The sequence below is a fragment of the Papaver somniferum genome, chromosome 1, assembly GCF_003573695.1.
Source record: "Papaver somniferum cultivar HN1 chromosome 1, ASM357369v1, whole genome shotgun sequence".
Taxonomy (NCBI): domain Eukaryota; kingdom Viridiplantae; phylum Streptophyta; class Magnoliopsida; order Ranunculales; family Papaveraceae; genus Papaver; species Papaver somniferum.
In genome coordinates, this window is record NC_039358.1 from 30569486 (window position 1) to 30590877 (window position 21392).

The window sequence follows — 21392 nt, forward strand, 5'->3', positions numbered from 1 at the left end:
AGTTGGAATTCTTCAAAACATCCAGGAAGAATTACGCCTAGGATCGACATAGAGAAAACCTGGACGTCCAACATTACGCCTGGGAAGTGTAGTGCAAGAACCTAGGCGTAAACCAAAATTGGAATTCTTCAAAACATCCAGGAAGATTACGCCTAGCTTTTACATATAGCAAACCTAGACGTCCTAAATTACGCCTGGAAAAAGTGTCAAAGAAACTGGGCGTAAACCTAAAGTTCAAATTTCTTCAAAACATCCAGGAATAATTACGCCCAAGTTTCAATCGAAACGTAAAACTAGAATTACGCCTAGGTTCGCCATGGGAAAATTCAGTAACTAAACCTAGGCGTGAAATTGGAATTACGCCTGGAAATCAACTAAACCTAGACGTGAGCGACATGCAAATCAAAGTTTACGCTTGAATTGAACTAAACCTAGGCGTAAGTTCTTCAAAAACTAAATTACGACTGGAAAATCTAGTACCATACCCAGGCGTAACAGTAGCAGAACGTAAATAAAACCTTAATTTTACTTCGATTTCATTCGATTTAAGCACAAAAACGAGTACAAAAAGATGGGTTTGTTCGATTATTACCTTACATACACCATGGGTTGTTGTTGAGGAGTTTGAAAACTTGATTCTTCAATTGATTGAATCGGTGGAATGAGCTGAGGATGAAGTTGAGGTTGATTGAGATGTTGATTACCATCACTGGGATCAGTTTGCTTGTTGCTCATCTTTCATATAGATTTCAATCCAACGATGTTAAGGTTTTCGAATCGCCGATTAATCAAAAACGATGAAATGAATTGATGTGAAAATAGAAGTTTACTGTGAAGAAGAAGAGAAAGAGGAGAAGAAGAAGAGAGCAGGAGTCAAAAGGTTGAAAGTGTGAAGATTATATTAGGTTTTTATTCTGTTTTTGTTTTAATTTTAATTGAAGGATAATTTGGACAAATTGCTATTGAATCAAAAGTATCCCTTAACCAGATTTTTGGTCACCAAATATCCAAGTGAAACCCCTCTAATGGAACGTGACGCCTCAATAATAACCTTCTAAAAAAGTACTAATACTAGAGGCTCTGCCAATTGTTGGGGGATCATTAGCCTTCCTGAAGGCCATTGTCTATAAGAAAAAAGAAACAACCATACCCTTTTATAGTGTAAAACAGAATAACTACAGCATGTAAAAGCTGTGAGAAACAAATGTGCATGTAGAATTAATTTCTTCATGTGCTTTACAAAAATGAAAAACGAGACGGCAAGAGTACCAAACTGAATCAATCACGTTCATATACATCTCATATTTACATAATAATGCCCTCAAAGTTGTCCCTTCTACAAAATTCTTACTCTTTCCAGATATTTTTCTTTCCCATACCCTCCCATGTAACAACTATGAAACAAAGTTTTAAAAATATCTACATACAAGGAAAAGGCATTTATTTGTATGTACCTACTCCGGCCTATCATATTGATTGATCAATGATGGGCGAACATAAAAAGAATAAGGAGGCTTATTATTAGGTAGGTAAGCAGAAAAGGAAAAAAAAGAAAAAACTGTTGTTACAGGGCGTCGAGATCAACCTTAATCACCTTGACCACCTCAAGAACTGTTGCATTGCAAAAGAAACACCTTTGACAATTCAGAAGGTGCCTGGTTATGCAGCCAAAGCAGGATCTATGTGAACATGGCTCGAACTGAGCATCTGCCTTGGAGGCGTAACAGATGCAGCACTCAGAGTCGTCTTCATCATCCTGACCACCAATGACTTCCGTCGGCTCTGGTTTGCTTCTGAGCAGGCACAGGAAATCCTCAAGTTGCTCTAGTCTCACAATAGATGTATCCCCTGCTCTCAAGAAACCAGCCTGCAAACACAAATAAGTATTAGTCAGTAGGTATGGTAACCAGTACCACTGCGCCACAAAATGGAATCTTAATCACATAATTTAACAGTTTACGATGACTGCATCATTTGTATGTAAGTTTGTAACTGAAACTAACAGGTAATGGAACAAACCCAGTTGAAATCCAATAGGTACTGAAATCCACAATCAACAGTAACAGGGCAATCCATGCTTGCAAACACCGATACAACACTGTTCGTTTCCACAGAATCTGCGCGCACGCCAGCATCCAACAAATTCAAGATAATCCCAACAAGGGGTGCTAATATCATCCCCCGGTTTGTCTTCTCTACGGACTGCCCTTGCCGTCTATGTGACCTGTAAAAGCGACAGATGAACAAACTTTAACTTACACAGGCAAAGAAAGCTAAACGATAAGAAAAATGTGTCGTGCATAATCTAAGTTTACGAAATAGAATCTCTTTGCAAGTAAACGGATACCATTAGTTCAATACTAAACTAATGCATTATAGCTAGGCAAACTGTCTGCTCTTATTTTATTTTATTTTTGTGTATAGAGGCCTCTGTTATCAGCATTGGTGTCACAACAATGTCCACTACAAGCCCTTCCTAGGCATTCTATGTTTTCTGCACATCAAGGTTTATACTGAAAACTCAGAAAGTGGAAAGACAAAGAACACTTACAAGTCAAAGAACTCGGTATCAGCAGCAGAAGTAATGTGGTTCAGGATGAAAACAATCAACTCGGTCAGCCTTCGAAGATTCATGTCAGATCCTGATAAGAATGCTTCAGGGATCTCACGAGTACAGAATTCCAGCAATCTTGCAAGATTGCAAGAGAGATCAAATATAATTCCACATTTTCTTTGCTGCAACTCGATCACCTGCAACATATACTTTTCAATAAGCTACAACAGAACGGACTCCATGTAAAATAAAGCAAGGAAAGAGCAGCAAAACCATCATATATGGTTCAACGTTCATGTTAGCCATAGCATCAACAACCACAGGGGAACCTTTGATACTAGGGCCTACCGCAACACGCCTTAGTATAGGCCATTATCCAGGTGAAATCATGACACATGTATGAAAGATATGGAAATTCAGTAAGGACCTGATATTTTTCTTGCATCTCACGGACGGAAACTGAGAATTCAGTCATAGACCAGCTGAGAGTGTTAAATAACCGATTAAGGAAAGCTGAGAATAACACTTCATCATGAATGCATGCTTCACGCAGTAAACCCTGGACAAATGAAGTACATGAATAAGAAACATGGCAGATAAATAATCCCATAATATGCAAGGATAAACAACTCAGAGGATAATGAGGTTTACAGATGATTAGTCTCACCTGGAAAAGAACGGATGATAACTCTCCATGCTTTGGCAACCCAAATCCTGAACCTTTGCATAATCGCAGAAGTATGTTGGTAACTGGGATCCATGATCTGTTATCGAATGCAGATAGCAATGCTTTTGGCAATCTCTCTATGGCTGCTTTATTGCTTTCAAAAGCAGCCAAATAATCCTTGTACTGAACCAAGACCGAGATTGATTGGAGTAGGAGATCCCTCAGATCTGTACTTGATATCCGTGGGTCGTTGAAGTGGGTGACAACAAAAGTGACCTGATATAATAAACAAACCAAGCATACTTAATTAAGCACACTCCCATATGTTATCTAAAGTGAAGAAAGCTCAAGTCATGACGGTAAAGTGTGTGAGCCAACAAAAGCACAGCAAATAGAATTGAGTTACAAGAAAGAAACAGGGATAAAATTTGCGTGGTAATAATGACACTAAGCTGTCAGGACAAAAGGGACAAAGACGCATGTGGGGAAAATGTTTCAAGTAGATACATACAAATGAAGAAAGTCCTTGCTTGACAAAAACTGCAGAAGCTACGAAAGGAGGCTCGCTCCTTCGCAATGCATGGAAGCAATCAACCTGAAAAGCAAACCCAAGCAAGCAATAAGAACATGTCTGTGGGTAGCCGTGAAACAAAGTATCCATAGCTAATAGATGTAGTTACATGTCTGTTACCTACCAGGGTTTCTAAATAATATTCCGGGATATAAGTGAACACTGAATCCATTTTGCTAACAACCAAGAGAAATTGAGCTATCCACATACACACTGCATACATCCCTCTTTGTTTCCAATGCGGAAACAAAGAGATGCGGTACCTACACAGCAGAAAAGTATGGCTAACATAAATATTACTCTTGACGTAAACATTTATGCCTCATAACATGTGTATGATTAATGGTTTTAGAATAAGACAATATACCCGCAAAAAGGAACACAATAAGACACAGTTGAAAAATCATGAAAGAGATAGATTTACTGCAGAACATTTGAAAGGGTAAATTCGTATAGAAAATAAATAAATATAGAAGAACAGCTTTTTTACATTTACTAGCATATTTCTCTTGTGGGCACCTACCAGGCACAATGTCTCACACAATTAATTAGTTCTTCACGATACACATTTCGAGCTTCCTTCAAACGCTTTAGCTGTTCACCGCATGATCTTTCCCTTATTTGCTTATCAGTTTCCTCCAGCAGAGAGATCGATTGTGACTGATGAGACGTGTAGTATGATGCCTGCATTTAGGGAATTTACACAATGTTTCATTAGGAGAAGAAATGTAACCAACTAGCCTGTGAACAATTAGTATCATAGCAGCTAATAACTAAGAGGCTCGGAACATAAAACAAATGAAGCTAAACTGAGACATTATCTCATCACGCAATTGAGCAGCAAAGTTCAATCATTACAGAACCACTAAGTTCAAAACAAGAAAACATTGAAGATAAAACATTAGATCACCGTAAGGACTACACCACAGTACTTAGAAGAATTTTTTCCACTAACCTGCTTAAAGTTTGGAGCAAGTCCCAGATGATACAACAAAAGCAAGGCATCCAATAGTTCCTCCTCACTTAGTGTTGCTGTAGACAAATGGCTAGCCTTGGGCACACTCCTCAGTTGCTGCATGGGTCGGTAACTATATTCTGATTCTGATTGGTCACTTGTACTTGGTTTGTCCACTAGGTCATCATTCAAACTTCCTGAGCTGCACTCTGCAGCAACATGAGCAGATCTCTCCGGAATTGTGCTGCAATGGCCTCGGGATCCTTTGGCCACACTCCTAATTAGATCTTTGGAAGTTTTAGCAAAATCAGCATCAGAACTTGAGCAACAACATGGCTTCTGTCTAGTAGAATGTGTAATTATTGTTTCTTCATCATCCATACAACCTTCCTCCCATTGAATTACTCCTTCTTCATCAGTTACAGGGTGGGATTTCAGTAAATGGTCAAATGATCCTCCGAGTCTAGAAATGTCGATCCTATGAGGATCGCTTTTAAGGAACATGCTTATAGGAAAATTCTGGTGCCCTCCCTTATGAAGAAAACCAACATGGGTCCCAGATTTTGTCTCTGCTTCCCTTGTCCATCCACACTTATCTCCCATAGCAAAACCTTCAGACAGGATATGGAGGATCACCGTGTACATGGAAACAAGTACTGAATTGCTTGATACGACATGAGGCGAAGGGTTGTGGTCTGCACTCCTGTTCTTTAACAAGAGATTCTGTAAAAACGTTCTAAATACTGATCCAGGTAGCTGAGGAGGTTTGGTTGGAGGTATAAACTGTATGACCAAGCCACAAAGATTCCGGTGCATCTCTTCAATCTACACATAGAATTCACATAAATTTTTACAATCCTGTCATAATGTCCACCTTTTGGCAAAGACTGATCTTGCAATAATTTAAGTAGGATGAGGTTATCCCACGAACAAAATCAGGCAAGAGATAACAAGTAATAACAGGTTAAGCCTATGAATTTGTTCAACGCAAAACTTGCCTCGTGTCTCTTTCAAAATTTTAGTTCAAGATCTAACGTCCACCAGCATATGTACAATCACAAAATGATGCAAAAAAAATAAATTGAAAGAAAAGCACATCAGAACAGTATTCATGTTTATGTACCTGTTGAAAACTAAATTCCACAGTTTTACGGGCATATCTACTGTGTTAGAGATGGAATTTGAGATGCACATTTTTTGAAGGAAATATATAGATAAATGATTTTCCGAAATTCAGGGAAGTCCAAATATTGGTGGGGTGCAAGGCATGTACCTTGAGAAATGATAGCCTCATTATCTAACTTGCTTTCATTAAAATTTGCACTCCGCAAATACTTCTGAAAAGCAACGGCTTTCACCCATACTATAAAGCTACATAATTGAGAAAGGTACCAACACCGGCATGGTTTAAAAAGGCGCTTCTGGGGCGCGCTTTTGGGCGCTTTTTTGCGCTTTAGGTCATAGGCGCTTCTAGAGCGCCGCTCTGTGATTTGGTATATATTAGATGATAAAAAGTTGGGCTTTGAGGCCCAATAGGGACTGCTAGTCAGACCCGAGGAAGAGAAAATGAATGGTCCAATGATGAAGATTTCCCTATGGGGAATGATGATCATGATGACAATGACTGCCTACATGATGATATGAACGATGCAAACATTTGTGGCTAGTATATTTTTATAGCTCTTGAGTAGAATAGACATATCAGTATGCTTAGTATAAGTGTTCCTTTTATTATGTCTGAAGTTCACATTTTTCTTTTATTAGGTTGGAGACTTCATATTTATATAAATTATTATATATTTTAAAAAGCTCGCTTTCGCTTTACGCTTTTGCAACGCTTTACACTTTGATATGAAAGCGCTTCGCCCCACGCTTTCGCTTTTTAAAACCTTGAACACGGGTATGGATGGTCTGCGGCAGCAGCCTCAGAATGGCACGCCCATGCATAGAGTGCTAAGAACAAAATAAGCTGACCAGATATATATTACGAAAAGCCCTTCGAAAGTGTAGGTCATAGCGATATCCAACTCTATTTTCTCATGTTATGCGCATAATATCAACAGATTAGGGGGGTGGGGGTGGGGGGAGGTTTTCTTCCTATTCTTACCTTCCATTGTACCTTAATTATCTACAAAATCTATAGAGCTTATTATGTATTTTGTCTCATGATTTATGAATAATATCTGAGCGTACAACCACTAATCCCCTAAAATGCTTAAAAAAAAACTAACTCCCTAGAACACAAATATTTAAGGGTAGGAAAAACATGGTGTGAATCATAATCATTATAGTGAAACACCACAATCTGTTCTAAAGGGAGATAAAGAGTGCTATACGCAACCAAGTGCATACCTTACAAATAGCTTCCGATAAAGCAGATGTTGTCAGCATCATACTGCTTTCATGAGACACATCCTCGCACGAACCAGGCCACCAAACTGAAGGCATCAACAACTGTAAATCCTGCTTATTCAATCCCTTCATTGATAGGAACCCTTCAAACAAGAACTCAAAATCTGGTGAATTCCACCATAGTACCATCAACTCCTCCCGCCTCAAAATATGGCAAGCCAACGCGATGTAAGAGTATGAACCTGAATATGGACACTCCATCAGGACCAGTGAGGCTGTTCTGCAACTGCATGAAATGGCATTGATAACATGCTGGAATATCAAGGAAGATTTCTCAGAATTTAGAAATAAGTCCAGAAGTCTATCTAAGCTCACGTAATCGTGTGGTGCCTGTGTTCTGAACACTTCCGTCAAGAAGGAGATAAATGGACCCCACACAATGTATTCAATGCTTCCATATTCCTTGTCAATTGCAGAAAAAAACTCTTCGCAGATCAATCTGGATATTGGATGAAACAACTCCTTGAGTGGCGGATACCTCTTTAATCTGCTCAGTTTTTCAACAGAAGTAGACTCTGCCTTCTCCACGCATTGAAGTTCTAATAGCCTCGACAGACATTGAAGCAGGTCAGTGGCAAGAGAGTTCACGCTGGGAGGAGCTTGAAGAGGTATGAACCCTTTAATTGGATACTTAAATGGCCGAGCTCCAAAGTTTAAATCACAACGCTCGCCCTGAGAAAGAGAAACTGCAGGAAAATAACCAAGTCCAGCACCCATCTTTCGAACCCCGTCAAATGCCACACCAAGAGACACACCATTCCTGTAGAAAGATATCTCACCTTGATCTAAATCAATGCAACATCCAATTATATCACCAACAACCCATGATTGGCCATACGTCTCAGCATCCACATTCCATTTGCTAACTCTTCTGCCATCAAATGCATATGAATCTTCAGCATCTCCGACGCCTTTATGGTCTGTGAAGGGACACGAAAGGCTAGCCCAACCGAGCTGCTGTACTCCACAAGTTTCTAAAATGACTTCATACATCCATTTCCCTTTCCACACACATGCATTTGCTCTAGCACTACTGAACATAGCTAAGCTCTCCACAAGTAATGGTTGCTTGACAATCCGTAAATCACCACAGATACTACTTTCATCAATTACAACAGCTTGGCGCATATGACCACTATCGAAAACACATACCCCATCTATAAACTGATAAGAACTAAACGGAAACTTTTTAACTCGATCCTTCAAAATGGACCGAACAAAGTCTGAATCAATTGGAGTGTCTGATGATCGAATTGACTTGTAAGGGAGGTCAAATATGTGCTCGAGAGTACGTTCAATTGGCTGATGACCAATATCATCACAGTTAGATACAAGATGTGTTTTCTGAGATTTTCCTTTTCGGTGTTCCACACCCAATATCACAGCCAAACCAGACGATAATAACCCACCAATTCTTAGGCTGTCTTCAGCCATTGAAGAGGGAGGATTGAGTAATATCCTCCCCAATCAAAAACCCACAAAAGAAATCAATTAACAATTCCCAAACCCTAATTAATCAATCCAATTGAAACCCCCAGACCTCAGAAACCAAACCCTGATACTGATCAGATAAAGTTCCAATTTTTATATCTGAAATCCGCGAATTAATCACAACCCACCACTGCAAATCAAACAATTAACGAAAAAAAGATCAAAATCATAACCTCAATTGAAGCAAACAACTAATCACCGAAAACATCAAAATCAACAACAATCCTCAAACAAAAACATAAAAGAAAAAAACCCTTCAATGATACCCAAAAAATCTTCAAAACCCTTATACGAAACAGTTCGAAGAATATCGAATCAATACTCAAAATGAAGAGAAAAAAATGATCTTCAAGGGGACTTACAGGAATCGAAGCTGGTCTGATGCACAGGAAAGATGGAAGCTTTATAGTTGCTTTATACAGGCGGCTTTAGAAGAAAGTAGGGTTTTTAGACGCCATTAATGGAGACAGAGAGAGAAGATGAAATGTTCTTTAGTTATTACTTTGTTTGGTTATTCGCCAAAACTCGGGAACTTAAACGAACCACACAGAGAAATGAAAATGAAAGTGGTAACAGAATTACAGAAAAATGCACTACTGAAAAAAATAAAGCGTTTGACTAGAAACAGTTTTTTACCATATGAGGAGGCTGAGGGTGACCGACATGTGTCTGTCTATCTTTGTTGAATTTACCAGCTTATGACGTGGTTTATGTGACTACACTCACCACAAAGTATGGGTTTATTGATAATTTAAAAAAAAAAAAAAAAGAGAAAAATAGTTTAAATTTGTTTTACTTTTTCTTGTTGATTTTTTACAGGGTGTTAGTCCTCAAGGGAGTTGGGGAGTTGGGTGTAGTTGTGTTTTTTCCCGTTAGTCGTGAGGGAGTTCGAGTGAGTCTCTCAAAATCCCCGTTAGTCGTGGGAGAGTTTAGAAGAGTCTCCCCAACTCCCTAGAAAACCCCGTTAGTCGTGAGGGAGTTTGAAAAAAACTCTTAAACTCCCTGTTAGTGGTAAAAATTAGAATGATAGGGAGTTTGTTTTTTTTCGGGAGTTCTAGGGAGTTTATAATGAATTATTGCCTCACTCCAAATCTCTCAAAAAAGTAGAGATTTTGGGAGAGTCTCTCAAACTCCCTACACTCAACACACCAAACTCTCTCAAACTCCCTATACTCTCTTACACTCCCTCAAAATCCCCAAGATTCAAAATACATTAAACTCCCTCTAACTCACTCGTGGACTAACCCCTGTTAGTGACGTTTTATATTTTTATATAGCATGGAATTTGGGTCACGTGGTTAATTTTAAGTAAAGAATTTTGGACAAATGGTAGAATATTTTGATATTGTTGATGGTGGTGTTCACAGAGGAATTTTGTATGGTATTTAATACTAGATACTACTTCTCTATAGTTGTGGTTGATGTTGTCTATGTGAAGCTAATGAAGAATCAACTGAGCATATCATCTGGAAATGTAACTTTACCTATGTTATCTATGTGAATCTAGTGAAGAATCAACTGAGCATATCATCTGGAAATGTAACTTCGGTGAAATCATTTGGAGTTGGTTGGGAGGTGTGTTATAGGTAAGTCTCGATGTGGAGTTGTTAAAGAAGTCTAGACCATTGCTTCCTTTATTATTATGAATGTCCACGAAAATTATCGCCTTCCGGATACGCTCTGATGCGACACTCATTACGCAGTTATCTGACCATAAAGCTTTAAGACTTATCAGAAAATGTACTTGTTTTTCCTTTCTAGACATACTTTACAAACATGGTCCATTAAATGTAGTTTCCGTAGCTCCTCACTGTTCCAACATTCTCGTGTTTCACGAAGAGTGCAAGGACGTAAAGGTTAATAATGATAGTATTTGTATGCAACACATACTTCCGAGTACTTTACAAGCATCAGTCCATATAGACCATTGTAATCCTATGTTCAAGTACTTGCATCGCTTTGACAATGAGATGGATGCATGCATTACTCTTGTTCATCCAAGGACACATCTGTAACCTGTAATACCCAGTATTTTTAGTTACCATTTAGGATCATGTTATGCCCGAATTAGATCACCTAGGTTGTTGTTCCTTGGTTGTAGCCTAGATGAGTTGCTTGAACTAGGAAAACTACAAGCTATGGGTGCAAATAGTCACCTAATTATAGTTTGATTAAAATATAAAAGATAATATAATTAAGAAAAAAAATGAAAAGACAAATAAATAAATAAATACTACCTCTGTTTCTGGAAAATGTTACTTTCAATTTTTCCATTTTAGCCTAAAAATGTTACTTTCACTTTTCAAGAAACGGAAAGAGTATTATTATTAATGTTAGTATTAATATGAGTTTTATAAAAAGTTTAGAGAGAGAATTTTTAGAAGTTAGAAAACAAAATGCTAGAGAAGAAGAAGGAGGTAGAGCTAGGTTTCTTTTAGAAAAGAAGATTATTAGAGCATTGCTCGGTCTAACTCGCATGCATTGCTATATCAAACATGTTTGTCAATATTAGTGATCAAAATTATATGTCTTTATTTCTAGTATACTTATGACTAAGTCTCGGTCTAGGATAGTTAGGAATAGTTGAGCTCCAGACTCCATGGCGATTATCTTGCAAAGACGAAGAACTACTCAAGGAACCGGTGGAACTTCATCCGACTAAAAGTTACGTGGAGACTTGAACTCATCTTGTCACTCAAAAGTCTATCTACTCTATCTCCTACTCTTGAGACAACAGTCCTATAAGTATGATAGTTTTCATACATACACATTTGCTATTTCGAGCCGAGTTTACTCGCCTATCTTTTTCTCGAAATACGTGTTGGTAAGATTTAGCTTTAACCATATTCATCTTTACCAGTGACAAAAGTCATGATGACGTTTCAATATTGAAAATAGATTTGATGACGATAGTCGATTCTTTATGTCTAACGACTGTTATAACATTATAGAAGAATGTCTCAATGATTGAAATGTAGAGTTGAGAATATGTAACCACCTATGGATGTAAGCATTTGGTGTGTTCGCACATTTGTGTATAAATCCATGTGCCAGAAACCAAGTGTGTGTATATGTGTGCATGCAGTATTGGTTAAGGAGAGAGGTTGGGTATGCGTACCCGTACGCATACTGGCGGAAGTTCACGTCCGTGAAATTCTGTTGGGTTTGAAGTTTACGAACTCAAAAATCAGTCACTTAGGTATGTGTACCCGTACGCGTACTGGCGGAACTTTTTCACCCGAAAAAGTCTGCTGAGTTTGGAAACTAAAACCAACTCAAAATCCGGTAGCCTAGGTACGCATACCCGTACGTGTGCCCAAGCTGGTTATTTCTCAAATCGGTAGTTCATGGACTTAAAATAATAAATTATAAGGAATGCAATCTTTGCAAACCGTGGGTATATTGTTCATGAATTATTTCAAATGAATCAAAACGGTTTTGTTTCAATTGTGTCTATGTATAAAGACCTAAGCAATTGAACAACTCTTGAACTGGTTCTTATGAGTCATTTGAACTACTTATGAGAAAGATGAATATGGTTGATATGAAAGCTGTAGTTGCAGGAAATCCTACAGTACACCCCTCATATGATTTCATTGTTGATCAACTCATTTTTAGGTTTACACTCTTAGTTTTATTGATAAATCTTTGGATGTTCTTACAAGAAAGATAAAGAAATCAAGAATGATCCCTGCTCTGGACTTTCTCTCTCCTATTTGCTTGTTTCTTACTCAAAAAAGATCTCTCCCTTTTCTTTACAATTCGAATGACTATTTATAAGGAAATACATAGTGGATGACAGCTAATTTGTCCTTTATTTTCGGATATGGTTTACGACATTCTCGCAACCTTACAGATGTTAATTTCGCAAACTCTCTAATTTTCGCAGGACTATCATCTTTCTCGATCTTAGCTGACGTCATTTATTTTATCATTTCTGAAATTGTTGCTACGCTGTTGTTGTTTTGATAATTTCGCTGAAATATCGTTGCGAGATTCTGATCCTACATCTTGCCTCTTCTCATATCTTCTCTGCAAAGTAGAGAATGATGTGAGAAATGCCGCACTGCTTTCTTTTCATATTCTGCATTTATCACACGTATTCTTTCTTCCATTTATTTCTCGACACGTCTTTTGTAACCGTTACTTTTTAACCGCTTATATCTTTCCGTATTAATCGTGTTTATTTTCTCGAGGAAAATTCCCTCTATATATATTCCTTTTCACTCTTTCTTTTTTTTTCTCTGCAACTTCATCGTTCTTCTGCAAATTCCATTATTGCAACTTTTCTTCTTTCTTCTTCAATCTTAAGTTCTTCTTCATCTTCATACTATATTTCTTCATAGTTCGTAATTTTCTTCGAAACAATCTCCCTGCTATATTTTTCCATGGATTCATCAAGGTTAGTTTCTTTTTCTTCTTTATGAGTTTTTGATTGACTTTGAAATTGATCTTGTTTATTGCCTTATTTGATGTTGTTTATGTGATTCCCATACTCTTGTTATTTCAGCAAAAGCGCTCCAACACTAGATTTACAGTTCAGAACCCTAACATTCCCAAATCGCAGCATAAGGTTGTGCACATAAAAGAAAGTCTGCGAATGAGAAGGTAGTAAGAAACACTATCTTTTCTAATAACAATATTGTTGCCTCTGTTTCTTATCTGGATTGTAATTCGCAGGGTGATAAAGATTTAATAAACCTCTCAAGAAATCTCGCCACCTTAAAACTGTTCCAACTTCTGTTCCCTTCCACCTACTCATTCTTCAAATCTCCTGCGACATCTTCGCAAGATAAACCTTTATCTCCAATTCGCGAAAAGCTGCCTCTGACTTCATTTCTTCAGCTGACCTTTCTATGATTGAAATCCCCTTGTGATCCTTCTGTGAATGAAACCTCTTCTCTTCCCATTGAGAATGTTTCTCAACCTTCTATCTCTACCAGTTCTCTACCAAGTCTCTTCCTCTTTCGAAAGAAACCGTGGAAGGGATAGATATTGCTTCAAAGTTTTATCTGAATTCTGGATGATGCAAGAAGTCTTCTACTGATCCTATCAAGTCTAATGTTTGCGAAATTCTGAGCAAGCATTTGGGTTCTGACAGAGCTGCTTCGCAGACAGCTTTGGAAAAAGAATGTAATGCTCTTCGTCTCGAAAATCAGAAGCTTCAGAATGTTTTGCTGGATCGTGACAATCTTCGCAAGAAGAATGATGAATTGAGAGGTATGATTTTCTTATCTATGTCTTTAATTTGCCTTTTAATGGTTTTATCCTTCCCATATTTAATTATCCTTGAAATCCCTCTTTCGCATGTTAAGCTTTAAACCAGAAACGAATAATGGAGAGATATCAATTTGAATCTGCTGTTGAAGAAGCCCGTGTTGATAAAGAAATCTTGATGGATCAATATAACCAATTAGATAACCTCTATTCATATTCTCTGATGACATAAATAATCTTACCAATGAAAATACCCAATTAGTTCAAAGACAAGATTATTAAGTAATGAAGTATCTCGTCTTTCTTATTCTTTAACTAAAGCTAATTTAGGGATGGAAACTTTATCAGATGAGAATAAAACCTTATCTCAAGAGAAGAGAACTTATTTAAACAAGATGGCGATATCTTCGCAACAACTTAGTATTCTTCAAAAAGTATGTGATGACCAAGAGCAATCTCTTCGCTCTTTGAGAAATGAACTTAAAGAAGTAACAGAGTCATCTATCGCTGAAAGAATACACTCATTCAAGGTAGAATAGCTTTAAGTGTAAAAATCAGCTTAAAGAACAATATTCCAAATTAGAAGAATCTTATTCTTCTCTTGCGAAGAAAAATGCCTTTCTTATTTCTAAAGAGAAAAATCTTCAGTCTCGACTTAAAGGTTTAGTTGGAGATAAATTTGATGACGCAATGGACCGTTGAATAGTTGTCTGTCCTTGATTCAACACCTTATTTCGCAAAAGGAAGGTAGTCATAATAGTTTGACTGCCTTAATTATCTTTTCTTTGTCATATCTCTGAATTCTTATCTTAATAAAATTTTGTATTCTATTTCGCAGAGTCTGAGAAGAATCTTCATTCTTCTATTTCTGTTTTGGAGGCTAAATATGAAAATTCGCAAAGAAAATGCATTGCTCGTCTCCCTTACTGGTTCTCGCGACCGAGCAGAAAGAAGACTTGATTATCTTGCTTATTTTAAGGATATTCAAGATAGGAATCATCAGAGAGCACTTCTTCGCCAAGTTCATCTCCGGGCTGAAGTCCTTGTAAATGACATTTTATTGTCCAACTCTCTTCCTCCTACATCAATTGATCCTTTAGAAGTAGATGATGATGAAGTTCCTCGTCCTGCTGATAGTGATTATGATTACGAAAGCGGTGCAGAGGATAATTTCTTGGAAGATGAAGAAGAGTTCCTTCTAAAGAAGCATCTGCTGGTGTTAATCAGAATGAGAAAGAAATTTCTCCTGAAGAAGTAATTGCTGGCGATAATCAAGATGCTAGTCAGGCGAAGATCAAAACCGAAATGAAGGAGAGGCTTGCGAGAATATTGGCGAAGAATTTCTGTATCTCCTGCTACTAATTAATTGAAGCTTGAGCTTCTTATCTAGCTTTGTCTTCTTGAACTGTCTTATTTTTATCACTTTTGCGAGTTACACATTTTTCAACCAACTTTGGAGTCAACTTTTCCTTTAATATTTGTTGATGAGAAAGATAATGCTTCTTGTGTATTGATTCCCATACTTGCCTCTCATTATCTTTCTTGCAAAAAATAATCTGTTACGAATACTATTATAATTAATTTTTTATCATATGGTCTTATTTTGCCTTCCTAATTAAAGGTCTTATTTGCCTCTCTTGTCATTGCGACAAAATCGCAGGACGTCCTTGCACTTTCATACAAAAACCCATTGATCTTGTCTTAACTTTTTCTTTTGTATTATGGCCTCTTCAGGAATGTTGCGACAATATGACAGGCCTAAATATTCTTGCGAAAATAAAGCCCCATGACATTCGTCTTGCGACGAAATCGCAGGACGTCTTCGCACTTTCATGCGAAAACCCATTGATCTCGTTATCTTTTTTTTGTATTATTGCCTCTTCAGGATTGTTGCACAAATATGACAAGCCTTAATATCCTTGCGAATAAAAAGCCTCATGACATTTGCGTCTTAAGACACTTATCAGCTCCCTAATGGAGGGTGCCGCCCTTATCTCCCCCCTGGTTGCCCCTTCAAGGAGGCGTACTTCTACCATACAAGGTTAGCTCCTCCCATCCAGTCTTAACAACAACCAGTTTTTTCGCAGCCTCTTATCCCTTTTACCTATAGGGCTTATGGTTACGAGACTGCACCCTAAGTGGGGTTTTCTTCAGGCCGAGTGCAGTATAAGCCAAGACTTGTCAAGAATGGCAAGGACGCTTCAAACGCCCCCGCACTCTTGACTCAACCGTGTACCTCGGCGCCTTGATCAGATTCTGCACTCCTTGGGAGAGTCCTTATTACCTTAGTCGCCCAACCTAAGTCATATGCTTAAGTTGAGAATCCAAGGTGCCTCTCCCGGATGGGCTTTATTGACCCCAAATCTCCATGACTCAGGTTCCGGTGGCGGTGTAGCCTTTCCCTGAGCCATGTAACAGGTACCCCCTAATATGACGTACTTTAGGTCTTACATTTGCCTCTTGCGAAATTTTATTCGCGAACTAGGGTGTACGCCATAAAGGTTCGCCCCTTTCTTTTATGTCATTGTTCTGTGATTATCTCTGCGAAATTTCGCACATCATGATCTTCTTTTGATATGAGTAATTCTGCAATTATTCTTTCAGAATTCATAACTTCTCAAAGCTTCTTACTGATAATATCTTTTTAATACAACCTGTTCCATGGTCTGTCTAATCTATGACCAACATCTCTTCCTTCTGGATCCATTAATCTATAAGCTCTGTTCCAACTATCTCCTTAATGATGTAAGGTCCATCCCATTTTTTCGCTAATTTTCCACCATTTTCTCGCTGATATATTGGTGTTTCTCGCAGAACTAAATCTCCTGGTTGAAATTCGCGTATTTGACACGTTTATTATATTCTCGAGCTAATCTTCGCTGATAATTCTCCATATGTTGTAAAGCTTTTTCTCTTCTTTCTTCTAATTCATCAAGTTTGTTTAAAATTAAGCCCGCACTAAGATTTTTCTCCCAAGCTTCTCTTTTTGTTGTCGGAATAACAACTTCTGTTGGTAACACCGCTTCAACTCCGTATGTTAAACAAAAAGGTGACATTCCAGTAGCTTCTCTTCTAGTTGTATTATAAGCCCATACTGCATTATGTACTTGTTCGCACCATGCTCTGTGATGTCCTTCCAATTTCTTCTTTAATATATCTGCAATTTTTTATTTGTTGCTTCTACTTGCCCATTAGCTTGTGGATACAAAGGAGTGACTTTCCACATTTTATCTTGAATGCATTAAGTAACATTTCTATATTCTGCCCCTCAAACTGTTTCCCATTATCAGATACCAACTGTGCAGGAATTCCAAATCTGCAAATGATATTTTCGAATATGAATGTAAAGATCTTTGTCGCGAATATGTTGTACTGCCTTCACTTCTGTCCATTTTGTGAAATAATCTGTTGCGACTATTAAGTATCTTCTTTGTCCAGTTCCTGGTAAAAATGGCCCCACAATGTCTAAGCCCCATTTTCCAAAGGGACACACACTGGTTGAAGATGACAATGGTGCTCCTGGTGCATGTATTTTCTTTCCATGCCGCTGACAATCTTCGCAACGTCTTGATATTTGTTTTGCATCTTCATGCATGTATGGCCAGTAATAACCTTGCATTTTTGCTCTATGTGCCAAAGATCTTCCTCCACTATGATTGCCAGCATCTCCACTATCTAACATTTTCAGCACCTTTTCTCCTTCCTCTCATGTCAAACATCTGAGTGATGGTCCACTAAAGGATTTTCGGTATAGCAACCCATCTCTTAATTCATAATTAGTTGCTCGGCTTTTTAACTTGTGTGTTTCCAATCTATTTCTTGGTGTTTCTCCTTTTGCCAAATATGCATGAAGTTCCATTCTCCAGTCTGCGACATTGTTTATTTGTTCTTATTTTTCATTATCTATTATCATCACATCCACATCTTCCTCTTCTTTATTTATTGATGGTGACAGTAGTGTTTGTATTTTTATGCATCTCGCAGTTGGATCTGTCATCATGCTTGAGATAAAATCAAAAGCGTCTGCGAGTCTATTATCCTTTCTTGAAATGTGCCTCCATTTTATCTTTGGGATTTTCGCTGATAATTCTTCAACCAACTTCTTGTATTTCTTCAAGGATGGTTCATTTGTAGTATACTCTCCTTTTGTCTGGCGAATAACTAGCTGCGAATCACTAGTGATCCTGGCATTTTCTAGTTTCATTTCTATTGCGAATTTTAAGGCATGTATTACAACTTCATATTCCGTTTCATTATTAGTGGATGAAAATTCCAATCTGAATGAAAAAGCCATCTTTATTCCTTCTGGCGAAATTAAAACAATTCCAACTCCATTTCCTTCTCCATTTGATGATACATCTACCAATATTTCCCATCTATTTGATTCTGTTAATAAATCTTTTGGATCTCCATGTTCCTTCTACATCCATCATTTCTTCTACTGCTTCATTTTCTTCTAAAGGAAATTCTGCCAAAAAATCCGCAACAACTTGTGATTTTGGTGAAGACAAAATTTCATATTTAATATCAAAGTGGCCTACTTGTGCATTCCATCTCTCCACCCTTCCCGATCTTTTAGAATTCTTCATCACTGATTCAATTGGTACTTTTGTTAATACCTTTATCTTCTGTGCTTGAAAGTATATGCAGAGCTTAAATGATGCATAAACTAATACTAAGATTAACTTTTCAATCTTTGAGTAATTCTTCTCAGCGGGATTAAAAGTTTTGATAATGTAATAAATGGGTTTCTCCACTCCTGCGTCTACTTGCAATAACACGACACTTAATGCATGCGACGTTGTCGCAAGATAAATCAATAATTCTTCTCCTGGTTCTGCCTTTTGTAAAATAGTTGTATTCATAAGATGTTCTTTGATTCCTTGAAAAGCCTTTTCACATTCATCACTCTATTTAAATTTTGCACCCTTCTTGAGTATATCGAAAAATATTTGCATTTGTTTGATGATCACGAAATGAATCTCCCCAGCGAAGCTAGAAGCCCATTCAACTTCTGTACATCTTTTATTGTTGCTGGTGTTGGCATGTCACGAACTGCTTGCACTTTTTCTGGATCAACCTGTATTCCTTCCTTTAATACAATGTAGCCTAAAAAGTTTCCCGATGCAACTCCAATAGTACACTTCTCAGGATTCAATTTAATGTTATACTGCCGCATTTGTTCAAAAATCTCCCTCAAGTCTTGTACATGGTCTTTAGCTTCCTTACTCTTTACTAACATGTCGTCCACGTATACTTCTAATGTTCTATGTATCCATTTTGTGAACACCTTATCTACCATTCTTTGATATGTCGCTCCCGCGTTTCGCAAACCAAATGGCATTTTTGTGAAAAAAATAAACCTCTAAGGGCAAAGAAAGCAGTATGTTTTTGATCTTCTTCAGCGAGAGGGATTTGGTTATACCATTTGTACCCATCTAAAGATGATACCCTATCATTTCCCGCTGCGGATTCCACCATTTGAGGAATATCTGGTAACGGAAAACTATTTTTAGGGCAAGCTTTGTTTAAATCAGTAAAATCTATGCCAATCCTGATTCCCTTGTTTTTCTTTGGGACAATGACCATATTCGTTATCCATTCTGGGTATTTAGCTTCTCTTATAATTCCTGCCTCAAGCATTTTCTGTAATTCTTCTTCTATTTGGGAATGGTAAGTTGTTGCAATTTTTCTTATTCTCTGTTTAAATGGTCTCACATTTTTGTTAATCTCCAATTTTTGGCATGCAATTGATGGATCTATTCCTGGTATCTTATCCATGTTTCCTGCGAAAATATCTTTATATTCTCGCAACAAGTTAACAGTTCTTTCTTCTTCTTCTATATCCATTTTTGTTCCAATTCTCAACATTAGAGGCTCCTCTACAGTCCCAACATTTATTTCTTTTGTTGGTTCTGCGGCAGTGTAACTGGGTTTAGGTTCTCCCACTGGTGTTGGTTCTTTTATTGCTTTTATGGGTCTTTCCCCTTCTTCCGAAATTTCGCTGGGTATTCCTTTGCCTTCTTTTGCCCTTATCATATATACTCTAAATTCTTATTCCTTCTTTGCTTCTTTTGCCAATTTTCTGCGAAATTGTTTCTTTTTTGCTTGTTCTTCACAATGTTTTACTTCAATTTGATGACATAATTTCGCATTGTCAACATCTCATCTGATTTCACCTATTCCATTTGGAGTGGGGAATTTAATACATTGATGCAACGTTGATACCACAGCTTTTATCGCATGTATCCATGATCTTCCTAATAACATATTATATGGCGATTCCATATCCACCACGCACAATGTTACATGTGTTTCGATTTCTCCATGTGGAATTTGTACCATTATTTCTCCTTTAGGTTTTGTTGTGGATTTTCCAAAGCCATGAATATGTTGAACTGGACATTTCTTCGTCTTTAAATCCCATTCCCCAGAATGCATGATAAAATATTATATCAATTGAACTTCCTGTATCGATTAAAGTTCTGTTCAACATCCATTCTCTTGTGGATTTTATTGTTGTCTCCTTCTCCTTTCGTGTAATAGTCAATGTGATGACCAACGAAGATGTATGGTTCAAATTTTCTTTTGGTATTTCTTCCGCCACGAACGCAATTTTTTGCTTTCCCCAATCTTTCAAGAGTGATGTTTTTTCTACCGCCATCACTTTCTTTCCTCAAAATTTCGTTTATGTATTCTTCCTTTGATGTTTTCATGGAATTCATTAATCAAGCTTTTGGTTATCATATTACACTCCAATATTTTACCATTTTCATTAATTCTATTCATCTTTCTTCTAACTGATTCACTGATTTATTTAATCACTTTCTTGATTTGAATATTCTCAATCAACAATCTTCAACTTTCGATCTTCAATTCCCTGTTTCTAGCGCCATTATGTAGTTGCAGGAAATACTACACTACACCCCTCATATGATTTCATTGTTGATCAACTCATTTTTAGGTTTACACTCTTAATTTTATTGATAAATCTTTGGATGTTCTTACAAGAAAGATAAAGAAATCAAGAATGATCTCTGCTCTGGACTTTCTCTCTCCTATTTGCTTGTTTCTTACTCAAAAAAGATCTCTCCCTTTTCTTTATTCGAATGACTATTTATAAGGAAATACATAGTGGATGACAGCTAATCTGTCCTTTATTTTCGGATATGGTTTGCGACATTCTCGCAACCTTACAGATGTTAATTTCGCAAACTCTCTAATTTTCGCAGGATTATCATATCTTTCTCGCGATCTTAGCTGACGTCATTTATTTTATCATTTCTGAAATTGTTCTGCGACGCTGCTGTATTGTGTTATTCATAATTTCGCTGAAACACTATCGTTGCGAGATTCTGATCCTACAAAAGCACTCATATGGCTAACCATTGGTTAACCATTTGTGAACCAACCAATGTACACGTTTAGGTACGGTTACTCAAACCTAAATGAATACATTTCATTTGTGTGACAAGCTAAGTTCCGATCTAACGGTTGAAAGATATTAGCTTGGATAAATCAGGTT

At 37.4% G+C, this 21392-nt stretch overlaps 1 protein-coding gene across 1 annotated transcript; it reads right to left on the bottom strand.

Moving 5' to 3' along the window:
• Positions 1 to 1192: 1192 nt before the first annotated feature.
• Positions 1193 to 9226, bottom strand: LOC113282323 (E3 ubiquitin-protein ligase RKP-like). Its single transcript, XM_026531304.1, has 11 exons — positions 9013 to 9226; positions 7100 to 8780; positions 4748 to 5572; positions 4316 to 4476; positions 3917 to 4055; positions 3733 to 3816; positions 3222 to 3497; positions 2982 to 3113; positions 2552 to 2751; positions 2020 to 2224; positions 1193 to 1867 (listed from the first exon to the last, which is right to left on the bottom strand). The coding sequence occupies exons 2-11, from the start codon at positions 8591 to 8593 to the stop codon at positions 1565 to 1567; spliced, it is 3819 nt and encodes a 1272-aa protein (XP_026387089.1). The 5' UTR covers positions 8594 to 8780; positions 9013 to 9226; the 3' UTR covers positions 1193 to 1564.
• Between the last annotated feature and the right edge of the window lie 12166 nt (positions 9227 to 21392).